This window comes from Nyctereutes procyonoides, unplaced genomic scaffold (genome assembly GCF_905146905.1).
Source record: "Nyctereutes procyonoides isolate TBG_1078 unplaced genomic scaffold, NYPRO_anot_genome, whole genome shotgun sequence".
Classification (NCBI taxonomy): domain Eukaryota; kingdom Metazoa; phylum Chordata; class Mammalia; order Carnivora; family Canidae; genus Nyctereutes; species Nyctereutes procyonoides.
Window position 1 is genome coordinate 72,976,387 of NW_026575052.1, and position 23,284 is coordinate 72,999,670.

Sequence of the window (23,284 nt, forward strand, 5' to 3'; positions counted from 1 at the left end):
CCTACTATGTGCTGGGCACTATGTTATATGCAGTCTCATTGATCCTTGGAGGGCTCCTGCATGGAGGAAATATTACCCCCATTTTGCAGATGAGTAAACCATAGATGTTAAGCATTCCCAGTTTGAGTGCTCTGGCCTCAAAATCCACATTCTTTCTACAGCATCAACTCATTTAAATCCACCGCCCTCACCATGTATAGAAGAAATCTTCAGAGCTTCATATACCCTTCTTCAGTGAGAATAGTGATACAGTTCTAAGCCGTTCAGAAACTTAGTTCTAGGTGATCATTTCATGGTACAATGTAAAACGTGTTTTCTTTTTTCTTTTTTTTTTTTTAAATGTGTGCAGCCATTTTTTGGTATCCTTGATTACAGATGAATGTCTGTCTGCAGAGTGTCTAAATATTATAAAATGTTGCTTTATTTATTTATTTATTTATTTATTTATTTATTTATTTATTTATTTTTACAGAAAGAATACAAGAAAGACCTGGAGTCAAAAATTAAAGGGAAAGGAATGCAGGTTGGCACCAACACCCTTGAAATACAACATGCCAGAAAAGCTTCAGAGATAGCTAGTCAGGTTAGTAGAGTAAATGGTGCAGATGCCTTAAAACCTTTATTTTGGAACTTTGCAAATTGTATTAACAGCCTGATTAGTACATGGAATTCCCCAGAATTTTATGAATAGTTTAAGAGTTTGGAATGGAAACCATTCCAGATCATCATGCTTGTCTGAAAATATATGGTTTCTGCTTTACTCATTTTCTTTAAATATCTAAGAAACGAGGGGGAAAGCATTTTACTAGAACACACACACACACAGGCCCTTTACAATACAACAAATACAACAAATTTCACATTCATCTAGACTATAATAAATGTTCTCATACTATGTTTTCTTTAAGGATAGGTCATGTGCTGTTTGGTGTATTTGTGTTTCCAATTTTCTGAACAGAACTTGAAAATTCTGTGTTGAGACTCTGACATGACAGTGATAACCATTTCTGTATAATTTGGTTGCATGTTCTCAAAATACCCCGTTGACCTCATCACCATGCCTGAAATTCCTATAGGGCTAGCATTTTTGATTGAAGTATTCTATATCCTGAATGACCATGTTCGTTCATCTAATATTTTCCTCTTTGTGTAATGCATGTAATGACAGGATATTAATTTAGAAGTTTTGGCTTAGATGCTCTGATATGATAGATAGCAGATAACAAAGTTGTAGGAGTCAGACCATATGTGCATTTTTTGAAGAAAATGCCCCAAAACCAGTTCCATACCTCTTGAACTCCTCCAGCAATTCTGAGATTATAGAAATGTCATTGGAATACAGAGTATTTGGGAAGAGGTGATTTTTTGAGAAACATTTAAAAAGAGAATGTTGGGATGCAGGTTAAGGAGTACTGCTCACTCACCTCAGGGCTGGCTGCGGGGAGTTTTAGTGGGATTCCTCTGAGAACTATAATGTGACCCTTCCATTTAGGAAGAGCTGGCCCAGGATAGACTCCCCCACCACCAGGAAATCTGGAGAGCTCGAGATAGCTGATTAACTGCCCAGTGATCCCAGTGAGTCACTGCTGTGTTGGGATCAGCTTACAGCCCCAGGTTAGGGACTGGTCAGGGTAATGGGATGGTCATAATTGGTTTGGACCAAGAATCTGGGGATGGTATAGGAGTCTTGACCAATAGGGGTTTTACTTAGAAATGGCAGATTTGGGGGGGCGGGATGCATGCTGAATAGGCATTGGACCCCTCCTTCCATTCTCCTCCTGAAATATAGCCATTGTTGCAAATTTATCCTGCTGGATCTATTTTTATGTGTAGACAGATAAACATACAGTTATGCACACATAGACTTAAAAAGTCCTTAAATACCATGTATTTTGTTCTGTGCTTGGTTTTCTCACTTAATATTATGGAACCTTTCCATGTTACTTTGTATAGCTTTACCTCATTCTTAGAGAAAAATTAAATGTTTCATAACAAGGATGTGGATTGGAAACCATTTACCTTTTATTACACTTTACATGTAAATGACATGGAAATGGAATGGAAATTTGCAGATTGGACCAGATTCTTGGAAAGAATAGAAGTTTTGTATTTCATACTTTCACCTAAGAACAGACTTCTAAGACCTGCTCCTTTTATGAAACGTTGGAATATCATGTCTTTCCTTAGAATGGTATAGATTTGTTTTATTCATGATACGCTGCTTTTAATTTCTGTAACTTCGGACTGTATACTAGTTATTGAGAAGTTAGGAGAAAGAAAGGCCTAGGTGAGTCAGGTGTCCTGTGGCTACATGTACATCAGGATTAGGGCCAGGCTATTATCTTTGCAAGCCAAAGATCTCATTTGCATGTAATCCTACCCATGTGCCATTTTGCCCAATTGATAGGCTCTCACATCCATTTCAACCAAATGGGATTTTGCTATAGTTCAAGGTCTAACTTTTCAAAGAAATTAATGTTACATGCATGACTCCCAATAGTTAAACACTCCAGAAACGACTGAATTGACCATGTGACTTTCCTTAGCCAATAGGACATTAGCAAACATGACTCAGAACCTCTGTGCATTGATTGGGGCTTCCTTTCCTGGAATAGAGGTGCCATCATGCGTTTCTAAGCCTTCCAAGTTTTAGGGTGTTTTATTATGCATTAGTATGTAATGATGTAACCAGTGTGCTATGTAGTGTATTTATGTGCTTTAGAATACTTTTGGATTTGAACATTCATATTGCAAAATTAAACGACATGATTTTCCCCTGGGGCCTTGGTGGCTGTCTGTGATCAATGCCTCATTTTCCACATACATTGACCTTCAATGAAATGCTTTGTTTGGGAGCCTTAAAGACACTTACTAAAAATGGGGGGCTTCTTATAGACATAGTAATTATGGAGTAGTATGATTTTGAAGGTTAAATACTATTACTTAAACCGTATTCAGAAAAATGAAGCTCAGACTCTAAGTCAGTGAAAATAAGGTTATGAGTAGAAGATTGAAAAAAATAATAGTATTTCTCTGATACTAAGGTTTTTGCTTACACCTTTTAAAATTTAGGATATTGCAAATAAGCAAGCTAACATTTACTTCATTTCGGGGAATCTACACATCTAGATTATGTCACATCTAGAGTATGTCAACATGATAGGAAATAACTGTTTTAAAAGAAATGTAATTAGATACAGCCAATAGTTTTTTTTTTCTTGTAATAAAACTTTTCATTGAAGAATACATAACACACACAAAAAAAGAGTACCATTTAAGTGTACAATTTGCTCAACTTTTATAATCTGTTTTAAAATGTGATGAGTCTCTGAGACATGTGTCTGGGTAATTATGACTATTTTGTAAGTAACACATAATTCAATTCAAGCTGCTCAAAACAAGCAGATAGTTTATTGTTCTTAGAACCAAACAATAGAGGAAGCCTTAGGTTTGGCTTGCTCTGGGGCTCAGACAGTGTGATTGAGTTTCAGTTCCCCCCCCCTTTTTTTTTTAAAGATTTTATTTATTTATTTATGAAAGACACACAGAGACACAGAGAGAGGCTGAGACACAGGCAGAGGGAGAAGCAGGCTCCATGCAGGGACCCTGATGTGGAACTCGATCCCAGGACTCCAGGATCACTCCTTGAGCTGAAGGCAGATGCTTAACCACTGAACCACCCAGGTGTCCCTAAGTTTCAGTTTCTATCTTCCATTCTCAGGCAGGCTTTCTCCTATTTGCAAAGAGGCTCTTAGCAGCTCCTGGGGTTCTTTGCTTCTCCATTCCTGTTTAGAAGGAGAGGGAAAGCTTCTTGATATCTTGTGTGGGGAAAGAATCCCACTCATCCCCGGAGCAATCCTGAAGGGCCAGGGATGGGGTATAATGATTCCTGCAAGCCCAGTAGGACCCTCAGATTTGGGCCAGTCTCACCCAAGCTTAATGGTCTAGCATGGGGGAGCGACAAGTTACCCCGTGGCCAATCAGAGGGCTAAGGGTGGGTAGGTGTAAGTGTGGTTGGATTCCAAGGAAGCACCCCAATAATTATTCACTACAGAGCAAAAAGTGACAGTTCTGCAATCGCATTTTACTGCTGTTCGTCAAATGAGGCATATCTTAACCAATAATTGATCCATTTTCTTTTTTTTAAAAGTTTTTCTATTTATTTATTTATATATTTATTTGTTTGTTTATTTATTTATGATAGACGCACACACAGAGAGAGAGAGAGAGAGAGAGGCAGAGACACAGGAGGAGGGAGAAGCAGGCTCCATGCCGGGAGCCCTAAGTGGGACTCGATCCGGAGACTCCAGAATCGCGCCCTGGGCCAAAGGGAGGCACTAAACCGCTAAGCCACCCAGGGATCCCCTTGATCCATTTTCTTGTATTGAAATAGAAAAACTTCTGTCTTTGCTAACTGTGTTTTCTTTCTTAATTCAGGTTAGTAGACAAAAGCCTTCAGATTACCTGGGAATAAGTCACTCCAAGTTATGTTCCTCTCACAAGTTAAAACTCTTCTTAGTTTTGTATACATAAAACAAATAAGAATCCAAAGGCATGATCCTGACATCAAAATGACATCACAGTTTTTGACAGGCTTTTCAGATTCTTGTGAAGTCCTCATAGCATGTTTTATTTTTTCCAGAAAGAGTATAAGAGAGATCTGGAGACTGAAATAAAAGGAAAGGGCATGCAGGTGGGCACAGACACTCCTGATATCCAGAGAGCCAAAAAGGCATCGGAAATGGCCAGTCAGGTGAGAAATGGATGGCATACAGAGTTTACAATAGACACGATGAATTGCCTATAGAAAAACTATAAATGTCATTTTCACATGTGTGGCTTTGAGATTTAAACATATAAATATCTGCATTGCTATGGAAGGTTGAGCAAAGCGCTGAAGATTATTTTCTGTTCTTTTAGAAAGAATATAAGAAAGACTTGGAAAATGAAATTAAGGGGAAAGGAATGCAAGTGAGCATGGACATCCCGGACATTCTTCGAGCCAAGAGGGCATCTGAGATCTATAGCCAGGTTGGTAGAGAATGAAGATGCTCAGAATACTGTATTTTTAAAATTAAAATTTAATTAATTAACATGTAATGTATTATTGGTTTCAGTGGTAGGGTCAGTGATTCAGCAGGCTTACAGGATTCCCAGTGCTCATTACATCGTGTGTCCTCCTTAATGCCCATCATCCAGTTATCCACTCCTCTTCCAGCGACCCTCAGTTTGTTTACTGTGGTTAAGAATCTCTTATGATTTGTCTCCCTCTCTGATTTTGCCTTGTTTTATTTTTCCCTCTCTTACCCTATGCTTCTCTGTTTTGTTTCTTAAATTCCATGTATAAGTAAGATCATATGATAATTGTCTTTTTCTGATTGACTTAATTCGCTCAGCATAATACCCTCCAGTTCTATCTACGACATTACAAATGGCAAGATTCCTTTTTCTTATGGCTGAGTAGTATTCCATTGTATATATACACCATATCTTTAGCCATTCATCTGTCGCTGGACATCTGGGCTCTTTCCATAGTTTGGCTATTGTGGACATTGCTGAATACTGTATTCTAATCTCCAATTGCCATGTGTTTTGTGTGTTTCTGACTGATAATTTTTTTTGAGGGCATTGTATTCAAAATCAGTGCCCTCTATTATAGGAGATATTGGTCAAACTTGATTAATCTCACTAATGAAAGGGACAGTTGCTGTAAATTCAATTCAATGGGTGTTATGGAGTGTCTGAACTCCCCAGTTTGATTGAGTCCAATGACACTTGGTCTTTTTTTCTTTCTTTCTTTCTTTCTTTCTTTCTTTCTTTCTTTCTTTCTTTTTCTTTTTTTACTCTATTGCATGTTTGAGTCTATTGCTCACACTACAGAAAAAAGATTATAAATGAGTTTGACTTTTTACTATTTCATAATGAATATTATCCTTAAAATAACCAGCTCCAACTAACAGTGAATAAAACTACACAAGGTGGAAGGTGAAATTGAATATTAACTAAAAATTAAGAGAAGAGCTATCATCTTGGTAAAATTTAATTTACCAAAAGTACCTGTCACATGTCCTCTAGAAAGACTTTTAGAAAAACCTCTAGAAAGCTGGATACGAATATGACCATGAAAGAATATATTTAATGGAAGAAGTTACTGATAAAATCTGACTTGGGCAAAAAATTCATTGGTGGATATTGTCTTTGCTATAAAGCTTGTGAGGAAAAAGAATGGATCCCAGTAGAAAAAAAAAATAGTAAAAATAGTAAAACGGAATGAAAAAATGGTGTAGAAAGCTGACCAAGGAATTACATTTGATTAATGGGATTTGTGATGAAAATAATTTTCAACAAAATCTGACCAAATTTATTAAGATTCCAATTAAAACATAAGCCAGAGTCCAAAGATCACTGGTTCAAAAGGGGGTATCTGGATGACAGAGTCAGATGCCAAAGGAATTGACTCAGCTATTTGGATGATCTTGAACTACATACTATCCTTAGTATTTCATAGTGGCATCTGAACTTATAGAATTTGGCTCTAACTATCTCAGCTGCCTAAAATTATAGATACATAAAACAGGCAAATGGCCTTTTGAGTCAGTGAAGAAAAGTTACTGTCTCAAGAATGCCAGTCTCATTCATTCATTCAGCAATTACTTTCTGAGCACCCATTTACATGCAAAATTAGACGGGTTCTTCCCTTGGGGAGCTAATCTAATAAACAACAACGCAAATATAATATTATAAGCCATGATATATGCCACAAGGTAAAGGCTTCCCATAGGAAGTGGTGCCTGAACTGATGGAATTCCTGCTTTAACTTAACAGTGTTGCTTTTAGTGTGTATGTGACAGAAGGATACATTTAACTTCAAGGAATTTTAATTATTTAGGCAACAATGGGATACTTATGAGATTATAATGATGCTATGCTGAGTCTCTATAAACAGCAGCATGCCGTAATAGTTAACTTCGTTGACTTTGGACCCAGAGTGCCTTAGTTACATTCTAGTTCTGACACTGCTTAGCTATTGTCTCAGTTTCCCCATCTGTAAGAGCGGACTGTAACACTATTTGCTTGGGGGGTTGATTCAATGAGTTAACGTGTATTTCGAATCATCTACTACTATGGAAATAGAGGTACTAGTAGAAGGTATTGCCCAGATTGTATTGGAACTCCTAGTAATACATTTAGTATAGATATATTTTTAAAAGATTTTATTTATTTATTCATGAGAGACACAGAGAGAGAGAGAGAGAGAGAGAGAGAGAGAGAGAGAGAGAGGCCGTGACACATGCAGAGGATGAAGCAGGCTCCTCACAGGGAGCCTGATGTGGGACTTGATCCCGAGACCAGGATCACACCCTGGGCCAAAGGCAGACACTCAACTGCTGAGCCTACTAGTTCGTACCCTAGTTAGATTATAATAGATTTTTTTTTTTATATACTAAATTAATTTTTATTGGTGTTCAATTTACACATAAGAATAACACAGTGTCATCGTCAAGTGTCCCCCTCCAGTGCCCGTCACATTCACCCCACCCCGCCATCCTCCCTCCACCCTCGTTCATTTCTGAGTTAGCAGTCTTTATGTTTGTCTCCCTCTCTGATATTTCCCACAATCTTTTTCTTCCTCAATTCCTTTCCAAATGAATGAGAACATTACATGTTTATTTTGGTCTTCTGGTTACTGTGGCCTAAGTTCAAAAGGGTGTTGCTGAGTTTATCTGGGGATTTTGATGGAATTCTTGTCTACATTAAGATTTTCATCTATTTTGGTTTATATTTGTGTATGTGCAAAGGAGAGTGTCCGTTTCATTCTTCTGCAGTGGATGTCCATTTTCAGCACACCATTCTATTGAAGGAGATGTTTTTTTCAGTGATATCTTTCTCCTTTATGTATATTAGATGACATAACGTTCAGGTCCACTTCTGGGTTCTTGTTCTGTTCCATTTGATCTATATGTCTGGTTTTGTGCCCGTACAATCTGTCTTGATGAAACAGGCTTTGTAGGTACAACTGACATTGGCATTGTGATTCCAGATATGGTTTTCTTTTTTTAAAATTCCCTGGTGTTCGGGTCTTTTCTGATTCACAAATTAAAATAACTTGTTCTATGTCTTGAAGAAAGTCCTGGTTTTTTGCTAGGGATCTGCATTATTCGTGTACAATTGCCTGGGTAAATTGCCAAATTTAACATTATCTGTCATATGAGGAGGAATATTTTTCCTTCTAGTGTTTTCTTTCTCCATTCTTTCGAAGTGTCTATCGTTTTTTAGTGTTAGAACATTATGATGGTAACATGGTTATCCAATTTTTATTTTCAGAAGTAGTGTGTCCTATTGTCTAAATGTGTCTCTTGTAGCAGCAAATACGATGGGTCCTGCTATTTGCAGGACCATTTGAATGGTAAATGGTTATAACCTTTATTTCTCAGGTTGTAGGGTTTCTGTCTAAATGAGTCACTTTTAGGACAGCAATTAGATGGTTCTGTTTTTATCAGTCTGAAACTGCGCCTTTTTATGGGGGTCATTAAGCATTCACGTTCAGAGTTTACTATTGCAGATATGGGTTTAGTGTCATCAAGATATCTATTTAGTCCTTGTTTTTGTGGATTGTTCCACTGAACTTTCCTTAAAGGGGGCAATTTAAGAGTCACCTTAAAATTTCTTGCAGAGTCTGGTTTGGAGGCACATATTCTTCAGTTCTGTGTCTTGGTAGTCTTATCTCCATCCGTCAATTTGAATGAGAGCTTGCTGATAAAGTATTCTTGTTGATGTTTTTCCTCATTTAGACTGAATTATTCTGCCAGCCTTTCTGGGCCTGCCAGTGTCTTGTGGAGAGGTGCTGTTACCCTAATATTCTTCCCATGAAATTAGTGGACTTCTTGTCTCTTGCTGCTTTATGGATTTCTCTTTATCTTTGGAATTTGAAGCTTCTCAATGATGTGAGGTGTTGAGGTTTTTATTGATTTTCGGGGGGATTCTATATTTTGGATCTGAATGCAGTTTACTTCCCAGATGGGGAAGTTTTCAGCTTGGATTTGTTAAATCTACATCATCTCTGGCCCTCTGTCTTTCGGCGCCTGGAGAACACCAATTAAGGTAGGTTTTTCTTCCTTAGAGTGTCATTTATTGCTTAATTGTCTTCATGGTTTTTATTGTTTAATTTTTATTCAGTTTCTCTTTGCAATTAACTTGTTTCTAGTCACTCACTCGTTCTTCACAAGTTAAACCTCGTGTTTGGACTTCTAGTTTGGATTGATTCATTCAATTGATTTTTAATTTTGTCGATTGGATAAATTTGCAGTCATGAAGGTCTCGTGAGTCCTTATTGCTTTTTTCTAGAGCCCCCAGTCGTGATAGAATTACGATGTAATGATCGGCTTTCGGGACATTGAATTGTAATCCAGATTTTGTATCTCTGTGGGAGAGTGGCTGTTTTGTTATTTTTTTGAAGTGAGGTTTTCCTTCTAGTCATTTTGCTCAGTGCAGAGTGGCGAACCAGTTGTATTGGAAGGGGGAGTATCATGGTCTCAGCTGGTCTTTGGGGGGGGGCTGTTGCGTTGATTTTCAGGTGTTGCACTTGGGGTGTGCTGCTCTGCCTGCCTGCTGCAGGGTCAGCCGGGGGTAGTTTACCGTGGGGCCAGGAGGAACAGTCGCCGTTGTTATGGAACTCGGAAGTGGCTTCAGCCCCCGAGAATTCGCGGGCTCGGGGTCTCGGTTCTGTGCAGGGTGGAGGCTCCGGAGCGGGGGCGTGATCTGCTCAGCTAGGGAGGAGGTCCTCGCTGTCTGGGCCCTCCGGCTGCCTGTCTGGGGGGAGGCGGACTCTGGGCTGGCCTATGTCCGGGCTGTCGCTCCGGGGCTGCGCTGGGATTGCGCTCGCCGAGCCCTCCGGGAGCCGCCGCGAGTCCGAGCTGCTTCGGTCGGTCCTCGGTGCGCGTGCAGATTAGGGAGCGGGCACTCTCCAGGGGCGCAGGTGTCTGATAGTGTCGGGAGCCCGAGGGCATCCCCGCCTCTGGGTCTGCTCCAACTCCTTGCGGCCTTTCCGCGCCGGGAAGGTTGGTTGCAGCTCCTTGTACTCGGGACGGGGCTCTCTGTCTGGGGACACTCGCCCGGCCTCAGCCGGCACATGCGGGGCCTCCCCTTGGAGGCTTTTGTACTCTTATTCTTTTTCACGTCTCCATACATGGATAGAAGCGCGGCCTCTTCTCACTGTAGCTAATCCAGTGGTCTTTTTAATCTCAGGCCTCGAACTTTGTAGATTTTGGATGGTTTGAGGTTATCTAGGTAATTTGGTGGGGAAGGCGATTTGTGGACTGTCTTCCGCATCTTGCCCTCCGATATAATAGATTTTAAGTCTACAGGAATGTTCAGTACCTTTCCATTATACAAATGTACCTTTTTCTTTTCTTTAAGACTTTATTTATTTATTCATGAGAGGCAGACACATAGGCAGGGGAGAAGTCAGCTCCCCATGGGAGCCTGATGCAAGACTCGATCCCAGGACCCCAGGGTCATGGCCTGAGCCAAAGGCAGATGTTCAGCTGCTGAGCTACCCAGGTGCCCCTGTACCTTTCTCTGCAGTAGGAAACAAAGCATAAATCCAGAAGCGTTAACAATTGTGGGTGTAGAGAGCCAGGTGACTTGTAGGAGCTGTAGGACTACTTTGACTAGGGACTGGGGCTGCTCATGAGACAGTAGGTTTCTTCTGGGTTCTGGTCACAGTTCTAACGTGTGCATGGGGAGGCTTCCCCACACCAACAGGCAATTCTCGGCCACCAGCAGGGAATCAGAATTCAAGTCAATTCTGGCACTGTCTGTCGGGAGATGGCACCAGGTGCTACAGGTTAAGGGTTTGGTTCTATGGGATGATCTCCCTCCCCTCTTAAGATGTCAGTTGCAAGCTCAGTTTGTCACTGTGCTTTTGGCTAACATGCTATAGATCAGAGGTTCCTATGATCCCCTCCTTGGTCTGATTCATTTGCTGGAGTTGCTCACAGAACTCAGAAATATTTTACTTACTAGATCAGCAGTTTATTATCAAAGGCTATAACTCAGGAACAGCCAATTGGAAGAAATGCAGAGGGCAAGGTCTTAGGGGAGGGCATGGAACTTCCAACCCCTCCCAGGTGCATCCACCCTTTCCCCCAAATCTCCCTATGTTCACTAACTGGGAAGTTCTCTGAACCCTCACCTTTGGGGTTTTTATGGAGGCTTTGTTACATAGGCATGATTGATCAGCTCATTGGCTACTGGCGATTGATTCAGCCTCCAGCTCCTCTCCCCTCCCCAGAGGTTGGGGGTTTGGAATGAAAGTGCCAACCCTCTAATCACTTGTTTGGTTTCCTTGGCAACCAGTCCCATCCTTAAGTGTGGCCCCCAAAACACTTCATTAACATAACAAAAGATATTTTTTATCACTCTCATCACAGGACAATCCGAGGGTTTTAGGAGCTCTGTGGCAGAAATAGGGACAAAGACTGGATATGTATATTCCTTATCATAAATCACAATATCACAAGTTTCTCAGTTTAGGAGTGGCACACAGGCCAAGCCCTCCAGAGGCCTTCGAATGGACTAGGAGGGGAACCTTTGCCCCAGAAGGGGCAAGCCTGTGTCTCTGGACTGTTTGCTTACTCCCTTTACTTTTGCTGTCACATCAACAACTGCTTTGAATCATAAGATATAGTGTATGATGATATGAGCCACGTGGAACAGTAGAATTGGAAGAAGCATCATTTTCCATCTCTCATACATATACACACACACACATTCACAGTTTCAGATTCTTATTAACTATTTTTATTTTTAGAAAAAGTATAAAGACGAAGCAGAGAAGATGCTTTCTAATTATAGTTCTGTGGCAGATACTCCTGAAATTCAGAGAATCAAGACAACTCAACAAAACATTAGCGCAGTGAGTAGCTTTTCAGTTGTCACCTTGAAATTTTGTTTCTGTAAGGAGGGCCTTTTTCCTCATGTCTGAATGTTTGTTGCATTGTTTGAGTTTTCTGTCAAATGTATTATCTTTACTTCTTTAAAGCAATAAGAGTACTGTTAAAGAACCCAAATTCTATCAAGTCAATTTAAAGATCTAATTGGCTTTATTCAATAATTCATGAGTCAGGCAGTATCCCCTCCAACAAATAAAGAATGATCAGTAGAGATGTACAAAACGTAAGGCTTTTATAGGCAGAGAGAGGCAGGACAAGGAAGTTACTAGCGAGAGAAAAGACAAGATTGCTTCAGACAAGGTCACCTTCCCTTAGGGAAAAAGGTGGGGGTCTATCATGCAGATTACCTCTCTAGTGCTGATCAGGAAATTCCAGACTGATTGGTTTAAAATTCCACTCTTGGGAGAGGCTGAAACTGCAATTAGGTTAGGTATTAAGTCTTGATGGGGCTTAACATAAGTGACTCCATTTTGGGCCTGTTGTTTCTCTTTAACAGTACCAAATGTTCTTACAACATGTAATTTATCATGATTGTTTTGGAATTACAAATTCAAATTTTCTTCTATGGTACTAGCAAGAGATTTCTTTTAGCTAAAAATTAAAATTTTACTTAGGAAAGAGATCTTAATCTTCCACACAGATTTTGTGAGAGATGGGAATAATCCTAGATCATTCTCAGTGTACCAAGAAAGTACACTGATTTGCAGTGATAATGTACTTAGGGATATACTAGTTTGTAACCAATTCCTAGATTTTTATATTTCATTTTGAGGAATAGAAATCGTATTAGCAACCATTAATTAAGGGGTGGGCCTATTTTTAATGTATTTATAAACTTGAATTCTAAAATCATAAAAACTGACCATACAGCCAATATTTTTAGGTAGAACTAGCTCATTAGTCACTTGGTCGTTAAGTAAATGTCTCATCAAAATATTCATTGTATTAAGTCTCAGGACTTTTGGAATATTTTCTACTTTATAATAAATTGGCAAACTAAACAGATACCTCTGGGGCCTTCAAAATAGGTGTGCTAAGAAATGGAAGAGGTCTGGCTGGAAGGGAAAAAAGTGGTTTCCACTCTTATCTTCTGTGATTTTATGGTGTTCTAGATTTTTATTGTGTAGAGGAAAACATCTCTGAGGCCACACTCTCCCAAACCCTACTTGGGCCCACTGAATGACCAGATCTTAATAGAGGGAATAGTTCTGTCCTCATATGCCTTTCTTATAATTATCCTATTTTTCTGTAGAACATTTTGTTTCTTTGTTTTGCTTTGCCTTTGAAAAGGCTGGGTTGTTAGTAGGAGTTGAGAGATGTATGGGAAGGTTAACAAATGAGTAGAAGAGAAAGGAAATAGACTGGATAAAGTTTTGATGTTGACGATAGAGCCAGTATTTTCTTTGAAGAGAATGGGGGCATCTTTGTGTTTGGAGAACAGCACTTGCTTAAAATTTCATGGCATTTTTGAACAGCACTCTTAATAAGTTTTAATAATACGTGCTTTGATTTTTCTCAAACACATGTGATATGTGTTTATAATTGAAGAAGGAAACTCAAGTTTGCCAACTTATATTCTTAGACCAAATAATCTGCAGCTGCTTTGGTGCCAGGCATGCTCTAGAACAGGTATCAGGGGTGTGGGATGCTATGGAATGTGAAAACTAAATTGGGTATTTTTCTCCTAGTGGATTACGTGATTGATGGATATAACTTGGGTACTCATAAATAGAAGCTGTATTCACATTACTTGAGAATTTGAGAAATTATCTTTCTTTTATGAGAATCTGTTCTAGGACCTGAATTTTAATAAGCTTATGGTTATTTTTTCGTTCTCTTATAATAAAGGTATTTTATAAGAAAGAAGTAGGAGCTGGCACAGCAGTAAAAGATACTCCGGAGACTGAACGAGTGAAGAAAAATCAGCAGAATATTAGTTCAGTAAGTTCTGTATAGCATTAATTATCCTTCCAAAAGCAAACACAAGCTAGATAAATGTTTTTTAGTTCTTTGTTAAACTGGCTGCCTTTTCTTTTATTCTTCACTTTGTTAAAATCTTATTTCATCAAATATCAAAGGTCTCACTTTGAGAAGGAAAACTGTAGCCTTGTCCCCTTGAACCTAAAGCAGTGTTTCATCTTGATAAATCATAGCACACAAGAGATAGATCACTTTAATAGTCCGGTAATGAAATCTAGGATTAGATTTCATCTTTTGAACAGAATTTTAACTGTATTAAATTTTTCAGGGAAAAGATAAATTTCAGTACCTCTCTACAACTTGGAGGAAAAAATTTTACTCTGTAGAATGATTAAAGGCCCTTAGTATGTTTATTTGGTGGCTTAAGAGAAGGCTTCAAAGGCCCCATTTGCCTTCTACTTCTTCCAGCTGCCAGCAAAGCAAAAACATGCATCTTCACTATGATTTGTAAAATAACTTACCCTCCAGTTCCCTTTGAGGTTAGTGAGGAAGGGTAGAGGAGGCGCTTACTGTTAGGGGTAAAAACTTTTCCATTCTGCGTTTGACATTTTCTATGGAGAATTGCTGTCCTTACCTATAGGCATTATTCCATGGATATTTCATATATTTAGTTTCTTATTGAGGAAGTCACAGAGGTTCTTTCCTGAAATCGTCTCCTTGACCTTCTTCCTCACCTTCACTCTTGGAGGCAGAGCCTTTAAGTAATTCAAGCAGAACAGCTCTGGTTAGACTTACTTGTCAGGATAGTTACATGGCATTCCAGAATATGAGTGTGCACTGGCTTTTGTGGATAAAGAGTGGGAAAGGCAAGGTAATGCTATAGGAGAACATACTTCAAAAAATCTGCAGTATACTAGTGCAATAAAATTTCTGTGACATGAATGAAGCTATGTCCTGCAGAAAGCATAGAAGGACCTAATGGTGAGAGTGTACAAACGTGTTCTTATTCGCCATGGTGAGAGCCTGTGTCAGGCAGTGCTGGGGTCTGGTAGAGAAGTTAGTTTGGCAGAGAAGGAGAAAATGTTTGTTTCTTTCACTTCCAAATGATAATATTTGAAATGTACCCATCAGTGTACTGAAATACAATGTTATAAATGTTCTGTAGGATGCAGTTCTATTGCCTACAGTAAAATGACTGTGCCATTTTGATTAGTTTAGAGTCGTATGAAAAACAAAAATGTTCATCTTTAATCACGTTTAGCTTCTCACCCGAGGAAAATCACGCAGAGTAGTGCGGTATTTCATTTCTCTTCCCAGCGTTCCACTGCCTCTTCTAGCAAACAATAAATGCGTCGTTTTGTATCTTTCTAAGGTTGGGCCATAAACTCCTGCTTAGTATTCAAATGGAAAGTTGCCCTTTCAAGATTAGCCAGATCTGTCAAACCAAGATATGATTCTCTAACATTTAAAGATCTCGACATTTCCACCTCCACCGTACAAGCCTTTTAGCTATTAGCTTTCCCTGTTAAGAGCTGTTTTTGAATCTTATTTAGAGGTGGTCTTTCTCAGTGTATTCTCAATTTAACTGTTTCAAATCTGGACTCGTGTTACTGGTGTTACTCATATTAAATCTATGGCTACTAGGACGTAGATAATGTCTAATATACGTAGGTTACCATTTCTTGGTGACTATCAGTGTGGATTTCAGCCTTCATCATTGAAACACTACCAAGTGATTTCTAAAACCGGATTTGTATAAATTTAAGTCTTTGCTAAATTTCAACATGTGCCTCTTAAGTCTCGCCTGCATTTGCTACATATAAATATTTATGTATGTCCTTTTTCTTGAATCTAATTTCTGTGAATTTTAGACGTATTAAAATACCACCTGATATGATGGCATTAGTAACCATTTCATAAGTTTAAAGAGCTGTTTTTTGTCTCATGCATAACCGTGTGCTGCCATTATCATTTATGTCTGGTTGATCTTCCTCTAAATAGATTTTAAAAGGTTATTTATTTATTTGAGAGCGAGACAGAGAGACAGAGAGAGAGAACATGCATGAGCAGGAGGGAGGAACAGAGGGATAGGGAGAAGCAGGCTCAACCCCTGAGCAGGGAGCCTGATTTAGGGCTTAGTGTGGGACTCGATCCTAGGACCCCCGAGATCATGACCTGAGCCAAAGGCAGACACTTAACTGACTGAGCCACCTCTAAATAATTTGAAGGGAGAGCTTTTGAATAAAGTGAGGGGCCACGATATAGGCTGGTTTTGTATAACATGATTATGTGGGTAGAAGACACATCCTGATTTTATGCCATTGGCCCTTTGATAGTGATCAGGGGCCATGGCCTCTGCTTTCTGTACACTTCCCTCCACGTTACTCTTTGCCTTCTTTTATTGTGGCCACATTATTTTTTTCCTTATTCTGGATGATATATGTACTGCCACTTAGATAAGCAGTCTTCCAGACTCTGGAGCTAGCCCAGTTGAGCTTTTGCCTTTAAATACATGTTACATTTAAATTCACACACTAATGAGTAGAAACTGCTTTTTGTATAGAAACTTATCAGTTATTATATTACGATAATTTCCAAGGTTGTGTATCTGCCTAATGATAAAATCTATTTTCATAAGCAACATTTGCTTATTTTAATTAAATAACTACTATAGTGATGGCTGGGTGAACAGATATGAGTTTATTTGCACTTTGGGTTAAAGGAATCCTGAGAACACTATCACATAAAATACAAGTTTGTGTTCCCACTGAAGGAAAGTTAGTGTTGAAGTTTAAACAATTCAACTGTGTAAGAGTTTAAAAAGCAGGATTCTTACCTATCTTTTAAGCCATGTGTTGAACAAAACCCACATTTTTGTTTTGTTTTAAATAATTTACCACATTGTTTGTTTGTTTGTTTATTTTTACCACATTATTTTTTAAATACATAACACAGGTAAAATACAAAGAAGAGATGAAACAGGCAACGGCCATTTCCGATTCTCCAGAGCTGAAGAGAGCTAAAGAAAACCAGAAGAACATCAGCAATGTGTGATCATATTTCTTTGCATACTGTTTTCTATTTTATTGGGGGCAGGAGACAATGAGGGCACAGCACTTGTATAGGTGAATCCCAGGGCTGCACACGCTGTTGCAGGAGGGCCAGTTCCTAAAAAGTGGAGATAAGATTTTGCCCATCTTTATGTTGGGCTAACATGACACCTTGTGTGTGCATTTACTGACCAAAGGACATGTTACTGAATGCCTGCTCTGTTCTTGCTCTGGGGGGAATTCAGAGATGAGTGAGATTTCTCAAGGTCTCTGGGAGAAACAGACATGGGAATAAATACCCATTATACATGAAGTGCATTCACAATAATTAATATTGACTGTTCATTACACTTTTGGAGTACATTACATTCAGAGTCTCACTTAATGATAAATAATTATTCCTTTTGCAAAGTGCTGTGGAAATGCAGAGAAGGAAGACAATGTCTGAGAGAGAGAGAGAGAAAGCGAAAGAGAGAGAGGAAGCCCCTTGGAGGAAGAGTGACATTTGAGTTAGATCTTGAAGAATTAATAAAAGTTGGAGTGGAGGGGATCCCTGGGTGGCTCAGCAGTTTGGCGCCTGCCTTTGGCCCAGGGTGCGATCCTGGAGTCCTGGGATAGAGTCCCATGTCGGGCTCCTGGGATGGAGCTTGCTTCTCCCTCTGCCTGTGTCTCTACCTCTCTTTCTCTCTCTCTCTCTCTCTCATAAATAAATAAATAAATAAATAAATAAATAAATAAATAAATAATCAAAAAAAAAAAGTTGAGGTGGTTTTGAGAAATCCATCCATGAGAAAGCACCTTCTTGGCAGAGCAAACTGAATCTGCTCATGATCCAAGTCCTGGTCAAGGAGAGGAAGGTTTAGTATGGTGAGTCTGTGGGGTAAAGGGTGTCAAGGACCTGATGGTACAGAGACAACTTTTAATTCGGGCCCTGAGGAGGTAGGTTTGGAGTCTCAGTGTTTCCCGAAGTGTGGTTCATAGGTAAGTGATAGGTGCTCCGCCCACGAGCTGGCCTTGGTTAAGGGATTAAATTGTTTTAATGTGTCCCTTTTTCTAAAAGAAATGTTAGTAGTTTTCAATGTGTCAGAGAAATGTAACACTCCCTTAAAATAACTTTATTTGAAAATAATAGTGAGTTAATTTAATGAAAGACTAAATCACAGCTCAGTTAATAGCTGGCCTGCCATATGCCAAGCGGTGTGCGCGTGCTGGAGTAGTGTGACGAATGTAGATCCTGGTTGGCTGGCTGGTTCCCAGTTGCAGCCCTACTTTGCTGTATAGCCTTTACAAACCACCAACCTCTCCCAGCCTCAACTTCCTAATCTATGAAACAGGGACCGGGGTATGAAGTGAGATCTTGCCTGGAGAACCCTTAGTGTGTTTGTGAATGGATGAAAACAAGACATGAAGAGTTGCCATTATCGGCTTTATGTTGCCAAACTTACATCCCCTGGAAATTGGCTGCACAATTCTCCACATCAGTCATGCCGTTTTGCAGATTTATTCCCCTCTGAGCTCTACCCAGAGTAATCTTCCCTTGTATCCTGCCATTGGCAGAGATTACACTAGACCTTTCCTCACTTTAACTGAGACCATTCTCTCAGACACAGAATCTGCCTAAATTCTCAACTACATATCACAACACAAAGAAAGCCACCCACTGAGGAAAGCAGTCACATGGAAGGAACCTGACCCTTTGTCATTTATTTCCCGGCTGATCAGGCTTCTCTTCTCTGTCATATTTGCTGCTGAGTGTGTGCAGCTCAAACCCATTTTACCTGCAGGCCCTGTAGGTCTTGTGATGTCTCACCCCCCCCCCCAAAAAAAAAATTCCCTTACACTAAATTTAAACTCCAGAAAATCATTAAGACTGTCCCTGTGGAGTTCCTTATAATAGGATTTTAAGCTCTCATTTTACTTTCGCCTGTCAGAAATTCATTTGATGGACATGCTGTTCTGTTTCTTTGTGCTGGATGCTCATTTATTTCCCAGGGTGTTGGAGAATTGCTGGAAAACTGACCACAAATGTTGGGGTCTGATCCTGCCAGCTAAGGAAGAGCACCTCATAGGCAATAGATCAGACACATTTCCATAATGCTAGTCAGAGCACAGGCCTTCCCCTGTGGGAACTTTGCAGGGAAAGGAAACTTGGAGGTGGAGGGTGTGTCTGCACTGCCAGTCTGTCACTAAGGTCAAGCATGAGGTTGGTGCAAACTTCTTTGCTAACGAGAAGAAGGGAGAATTTTTATTTTTAAATCTAAAGTGATAATTTGATAGTGTTGCTTTAGTGCTAGGAAGAAATGAATTCACAGAAGGGGTGATTTATTTTTACTGATAACAACCAAACTCAGACCACGGATGAATAATACAATTTGAAGAAGCACCGCCAAAGGTGGAATTCAGAACACGTGCACAAGAAAGAGCTTGGAGTCTGGGATGATTTTGATGGCGAAGTCTATTAGCAATACATGTTTCACTTTGAAATCCTAATGAGGATTGTATTTTATTTTTTTAAAGATTTTGTGTATTTGGGAGAGAGAGCAAGTGAGCATGAGCTGGGTGGCGAGGTAGAGGTTGAGGAAGAAACAGACTCCTTGCTGAACAGGGAGCCCGATGCACGACCTGATCCCAGGACCCTGGGATCATGACCAGACGCTCATCCCACTGACCACCCAAGTGCCCTCTAATGCAAATTTTAACTAACGAATGCTCTGTAGCCATGTGATGTTCCTTTTAATCTGTTCCAGAGGATGGGTGCATGTTTCCTTTGCTTAACTCCACACTGTCTTGTACCTTGTCTCGCAGCTCCAGTACAAGGAGCAGTGCCACAGAGCCACGCCAGTGAGCGTCACGCCAGAGATGGAGAGGGTGAGGAGAAACCAGGAGCAACTGAGTATGGCAAGTGGCCCTGTGTTGTCCTGTATTGTCAAACGTTACGCGTTTTTATTCTTCACGGAGCTCTCTGAAAAGCTTGAGCCCTCCACGTGCTTCTTTTCACGGTCGCATGCTCAAGGGCATGAACTTTGGTTTTGGTTCTCTCATGTGATCCAGGAAATTGGGGACTGTCATGCTATAATTTAGCCATATTTGTTTATTGAAGAAATCTTCATTAATCACCGCAATGCACCAGGCATTATATTGGTACACAAAGGTGGGTGAGAGACTGTTCCTATCCTCAAGGATCTCATAGTTTAGTAGGTAAATCTCTACATTCGGGGAGGGACGCAGAAAGAAGTGGGTCTGTTGTCAGTCTGAGGGGGAAAATTTATCTGTTAGAATAGAGCCAAAGAGGACCTGGCTTGATTGGGGTTCTAAGATATAATGTCAGGGCAGGAAACCCATAAATAAAATGGAAAACATTAGTCAATCATCGGTGATCTATTGCTAATAAAGCAACAAGCGTTAATGACCAGGAGGTACCTGTAATGTGGTCCCTGTGCCAAGTGCTGTGTGTGAATCCCACAAGGTTGGCTCAATTTATTTCTCTGATTTGTAGGTGTGGAAAACTGAGTCTTGGGGAGGTCAGAGGACATGCCAGGGACCCATAGTTTGAAGAGCAGAGCTGGGGTTAGAACCTGGGCCTTCCTCAATTCAGAAATCCCTTTCAGTGGTGCCCCCTACTAGTGATTTTTCCTCCTTTTTAAAAAATTTTTGACTCTTTTATGGCACTTGTACCAAAATAAACCATAGTCTTCTTCCCCAACAGGTAATTCTGAAAGACTTTAAAATTCAAGTGTGGGTTCTTCCAGGTGGGGGAGAAAATCTGGCTGAACAGTGCTTTCTTCTTATAGTGCCCCTGGAATGTGGTAGACACAAGGGATCTTTTTTTTATATATATATAAATTTATTTTTTATTGGTGTTCAATTTTCCAACATATAGAATAACACCCAGTGCTCATCCCATCAAGTGTCCCCCTCAGTGCCCATCACCCAGTCACCCCCACCCCCCGCCCACCTCCCCTTCCACCACCCAGAGTTCGTTTTCCAGAGTTAGGAGTCTCTCATGTTCTGTCTCCTTTTCTGATATTTCCCACTCATTTTCTCTCCTTTCCCTTTTATTCCCTTTCACTATTTTTTATATTCCCCAAATGAATGAGACCATATTCTCCAATTGACTTATTTCCCTCAGCATAATACCCTCCAGTTCCATCCACATGGAAGCAAATGGTGGGTATTTGTCGTTTCTAATGGCTGAGGAATATTCCATTGTATACATAGACCACATCTTCTTTATCCATTCATCTTTCAATGGACACCGAGGCTCCTTCCACAGTTTGGCTATTCTGGACATTGCTGCTATAAACATTGGGGTGCACAAGGGATATTTAGCTTCTTTTGACAGCGGAAGCCTCAGGTTAGAATGAGGGTGTAAATGGCCTTCCCTCGGCTGCTGGGCAACTTCACAATGCTTGTCCTGGAATGCCTTCATTTCCTTGTTTCTCCCTTATATTTCCACTGCTTTTAGTCATGGAATTTGCAGTTAGCTTTGGCAATGAACAGCAAAGTATATATTGAAAAATTGTTTTAAAGAAGCACAACTGGCATTTTGTGCTTGCCATGTCAGAAGAATCGGAATCCAGGTGTAGATACGAACCGAAAGGTGGATGCACATCTCCTATGGGGGAAAATGTGTGAAAAGATAGGGTTAATTTTGAGGTTCATCCTCGGTAGTGTGTGTGGGGAGACCATTCTGCTATCTATTAAAATTCTCATTTATCCTCTGTAGGTAAAATACAAAGGAGAAATTAAACAGGCAACTGCAATTTCTGATCCACCGGAGCTGAAGAGAGCTAAAGAAAACCAGAAGAACATCAGTAATGTGGGACCTTATAGCTTTTTTTCTTATGATAGCAAATGTATTATCAACGTGTCAATGAAGGGATTGTATTTATAAAATTTTCATAACCTTGAGTTGACAGTTCTGCTCTCAGTTGACTGCCAATCTACTTGAAAGGTTGCAAGGTCTTAGGTGTTGTAGGTACAGCCAGGCATTCTGTGCTCCAGAGTTCCCAGTAACCTCCAGTACCATTTTTGTCTATTGATTATTGTGTGTCCCTCTTATCTTGTCTGCATGCTTATTATACTTGTAGTCATTCCCCAAAGGGATGCAGAGGTGGCTTCTAGCATCCTGGCCCTTCAGATAAGCTTTCCTGCTGCCTTTCCTACTAGCATGTGTTCTCGTTCATTAGCCTGTCCAATCCCATTATCCACTCCCAGCTACTGTTGCTTTGTTTTTGAATGATGGCTTGGGGAAAATTGCAAAGTGTGCATGCCTGAATAGGTCACATGGGATGGGCCCATTTTTGGGGCACTTATTAAGGGGCTGACAGTTTTTACTCAGGCCCCAACTCTTGGCCTGTTCTTACCCTCCTTCTGTTTATGTAATCCATGGGTCTAGTTCCCAGAGAATCATTTTCTGAAGTCATTAACATATAGATTGGCTTCTCTGGAAGAGGAAATCTGGAAATCTGTTAGGTTCAAAGAAATCTTTTATTCTTCCAACCTTTAAAGTCTTCCGAGCAGATTATAAAACAAAGGCAGGCCATTGTTTGGCACTTTTCCTCCCAACTGTATTTTGAAGTAGATGCTCATCTTTTCCTGATATATTTAGAATCACAGTTGACGTAACTCCATTGCTCTCAGAAAGGAACGTGGTTATCGAGAAGGAAGAGTGGAATAGTGGAAAGCATGCTGATTTGCTTATGGATAACCATTGGTCACCATTTTAGGCATCTTTTCAAAAGTTCTGCTGCAGTTAATTACTGACAAACCATAACAGTATATGGGTAGGAGTACCTTTAAGTAGTATTTATGAAGACGTTTCTTCTCATATTCCTTTGTGATACATTGCTCCTGACAGCTTTACTGATGGTGTGCCCGTATATTTGAGTACATTCACAGTGACTTCATTCCCAGCAATTCAGGCTATGGGATGAGTGAAAATAGATTGATTTAAGTTGCAAGCATTTTAAATATGGCTAGCCCTCTGATGATAGCATTTTCTTTTTTCATAGTTTCCTTTCTTGGTTAGCTCTTTAAAATAGCTACTGTGAGACTCTTATTTAGGTGAATTGATTCACAGTACTCTTATTTTTTATTCTCCTAAATAATAGGTTTATTATAAAGGTCAGCTGGGAAGAGGTACAGCTTTAAGTGTAACTCCTGAAATGGAAAGAGTGAAGAAGAATCAAGAAAATATTAGTTCGGCAAGTCGTTTTATTCATTTTGGTCTGTTACAAAGGATACGTCCTTTATTATTTACTTGCAGTCCTGTTTTTTTTTTTTTTCTTGTGAGAATAAAATATATTTTCAAGCAACATTTGTGGTACATGCAGTAAGTGCATGTGTTATTTCAGATGA

At 39.8% G+C, this 23,284-nt stretch overlaps 1 protein-coding gene across 9 annotated transcripts in view; it reads left to right on the forward strand.

Moving 5' to 3' along the window:
- The window catches only part of NEBL (nebulette), a 344,980-nt gene that overhangs the window by 287,197 nt on the left and 34,499 nt on the right, over positions 1–23,284 (forward strand). For 5 of the 9 annotated variants that reach the window (XM_055331424.1, XM_055331425.1, XM_055331419.1 and 2 more), the window contains 9 exons: positions 473–583; positions 4,643–4,753; positions 4,921–5,031; positions 11,813–11,917; positions 13,803–13,895; positions 16,830–16,922; positions 19,730–19,822; positions 21,651–21,743; positions 23,038–23,130. The exons of 2 other annotated variants lie outside the window; for them this stretch is intronic. In XM_055331424.1, coding sequence (XP_055187399.1) covers positions 473–583; positions 4,643–4,753; positions 4,921–5,031; positions 11,813–11,917; positions 13,803–13,895; positions 16,830–16,922; positions 19,730–19,822; positions 21,651–21,743; positions 23,038–23,130 — 903 coding nt within the window. The remainder of the gene's footprint in view (positions 1–472; positions 584–4,642; positions 4,754–4,920; positions 5,032–11,812; positions 11,918–13,802; positions 13,896–16,829; positions 16,923–19,729; positions 19,823–21,650; positions 21,744–23,037; positions 23,131–23,284) is intronic. 2 more of the 9 variants (XM_055331421.1, XM_055331422.1) reach the window with 2 other exon arrangements.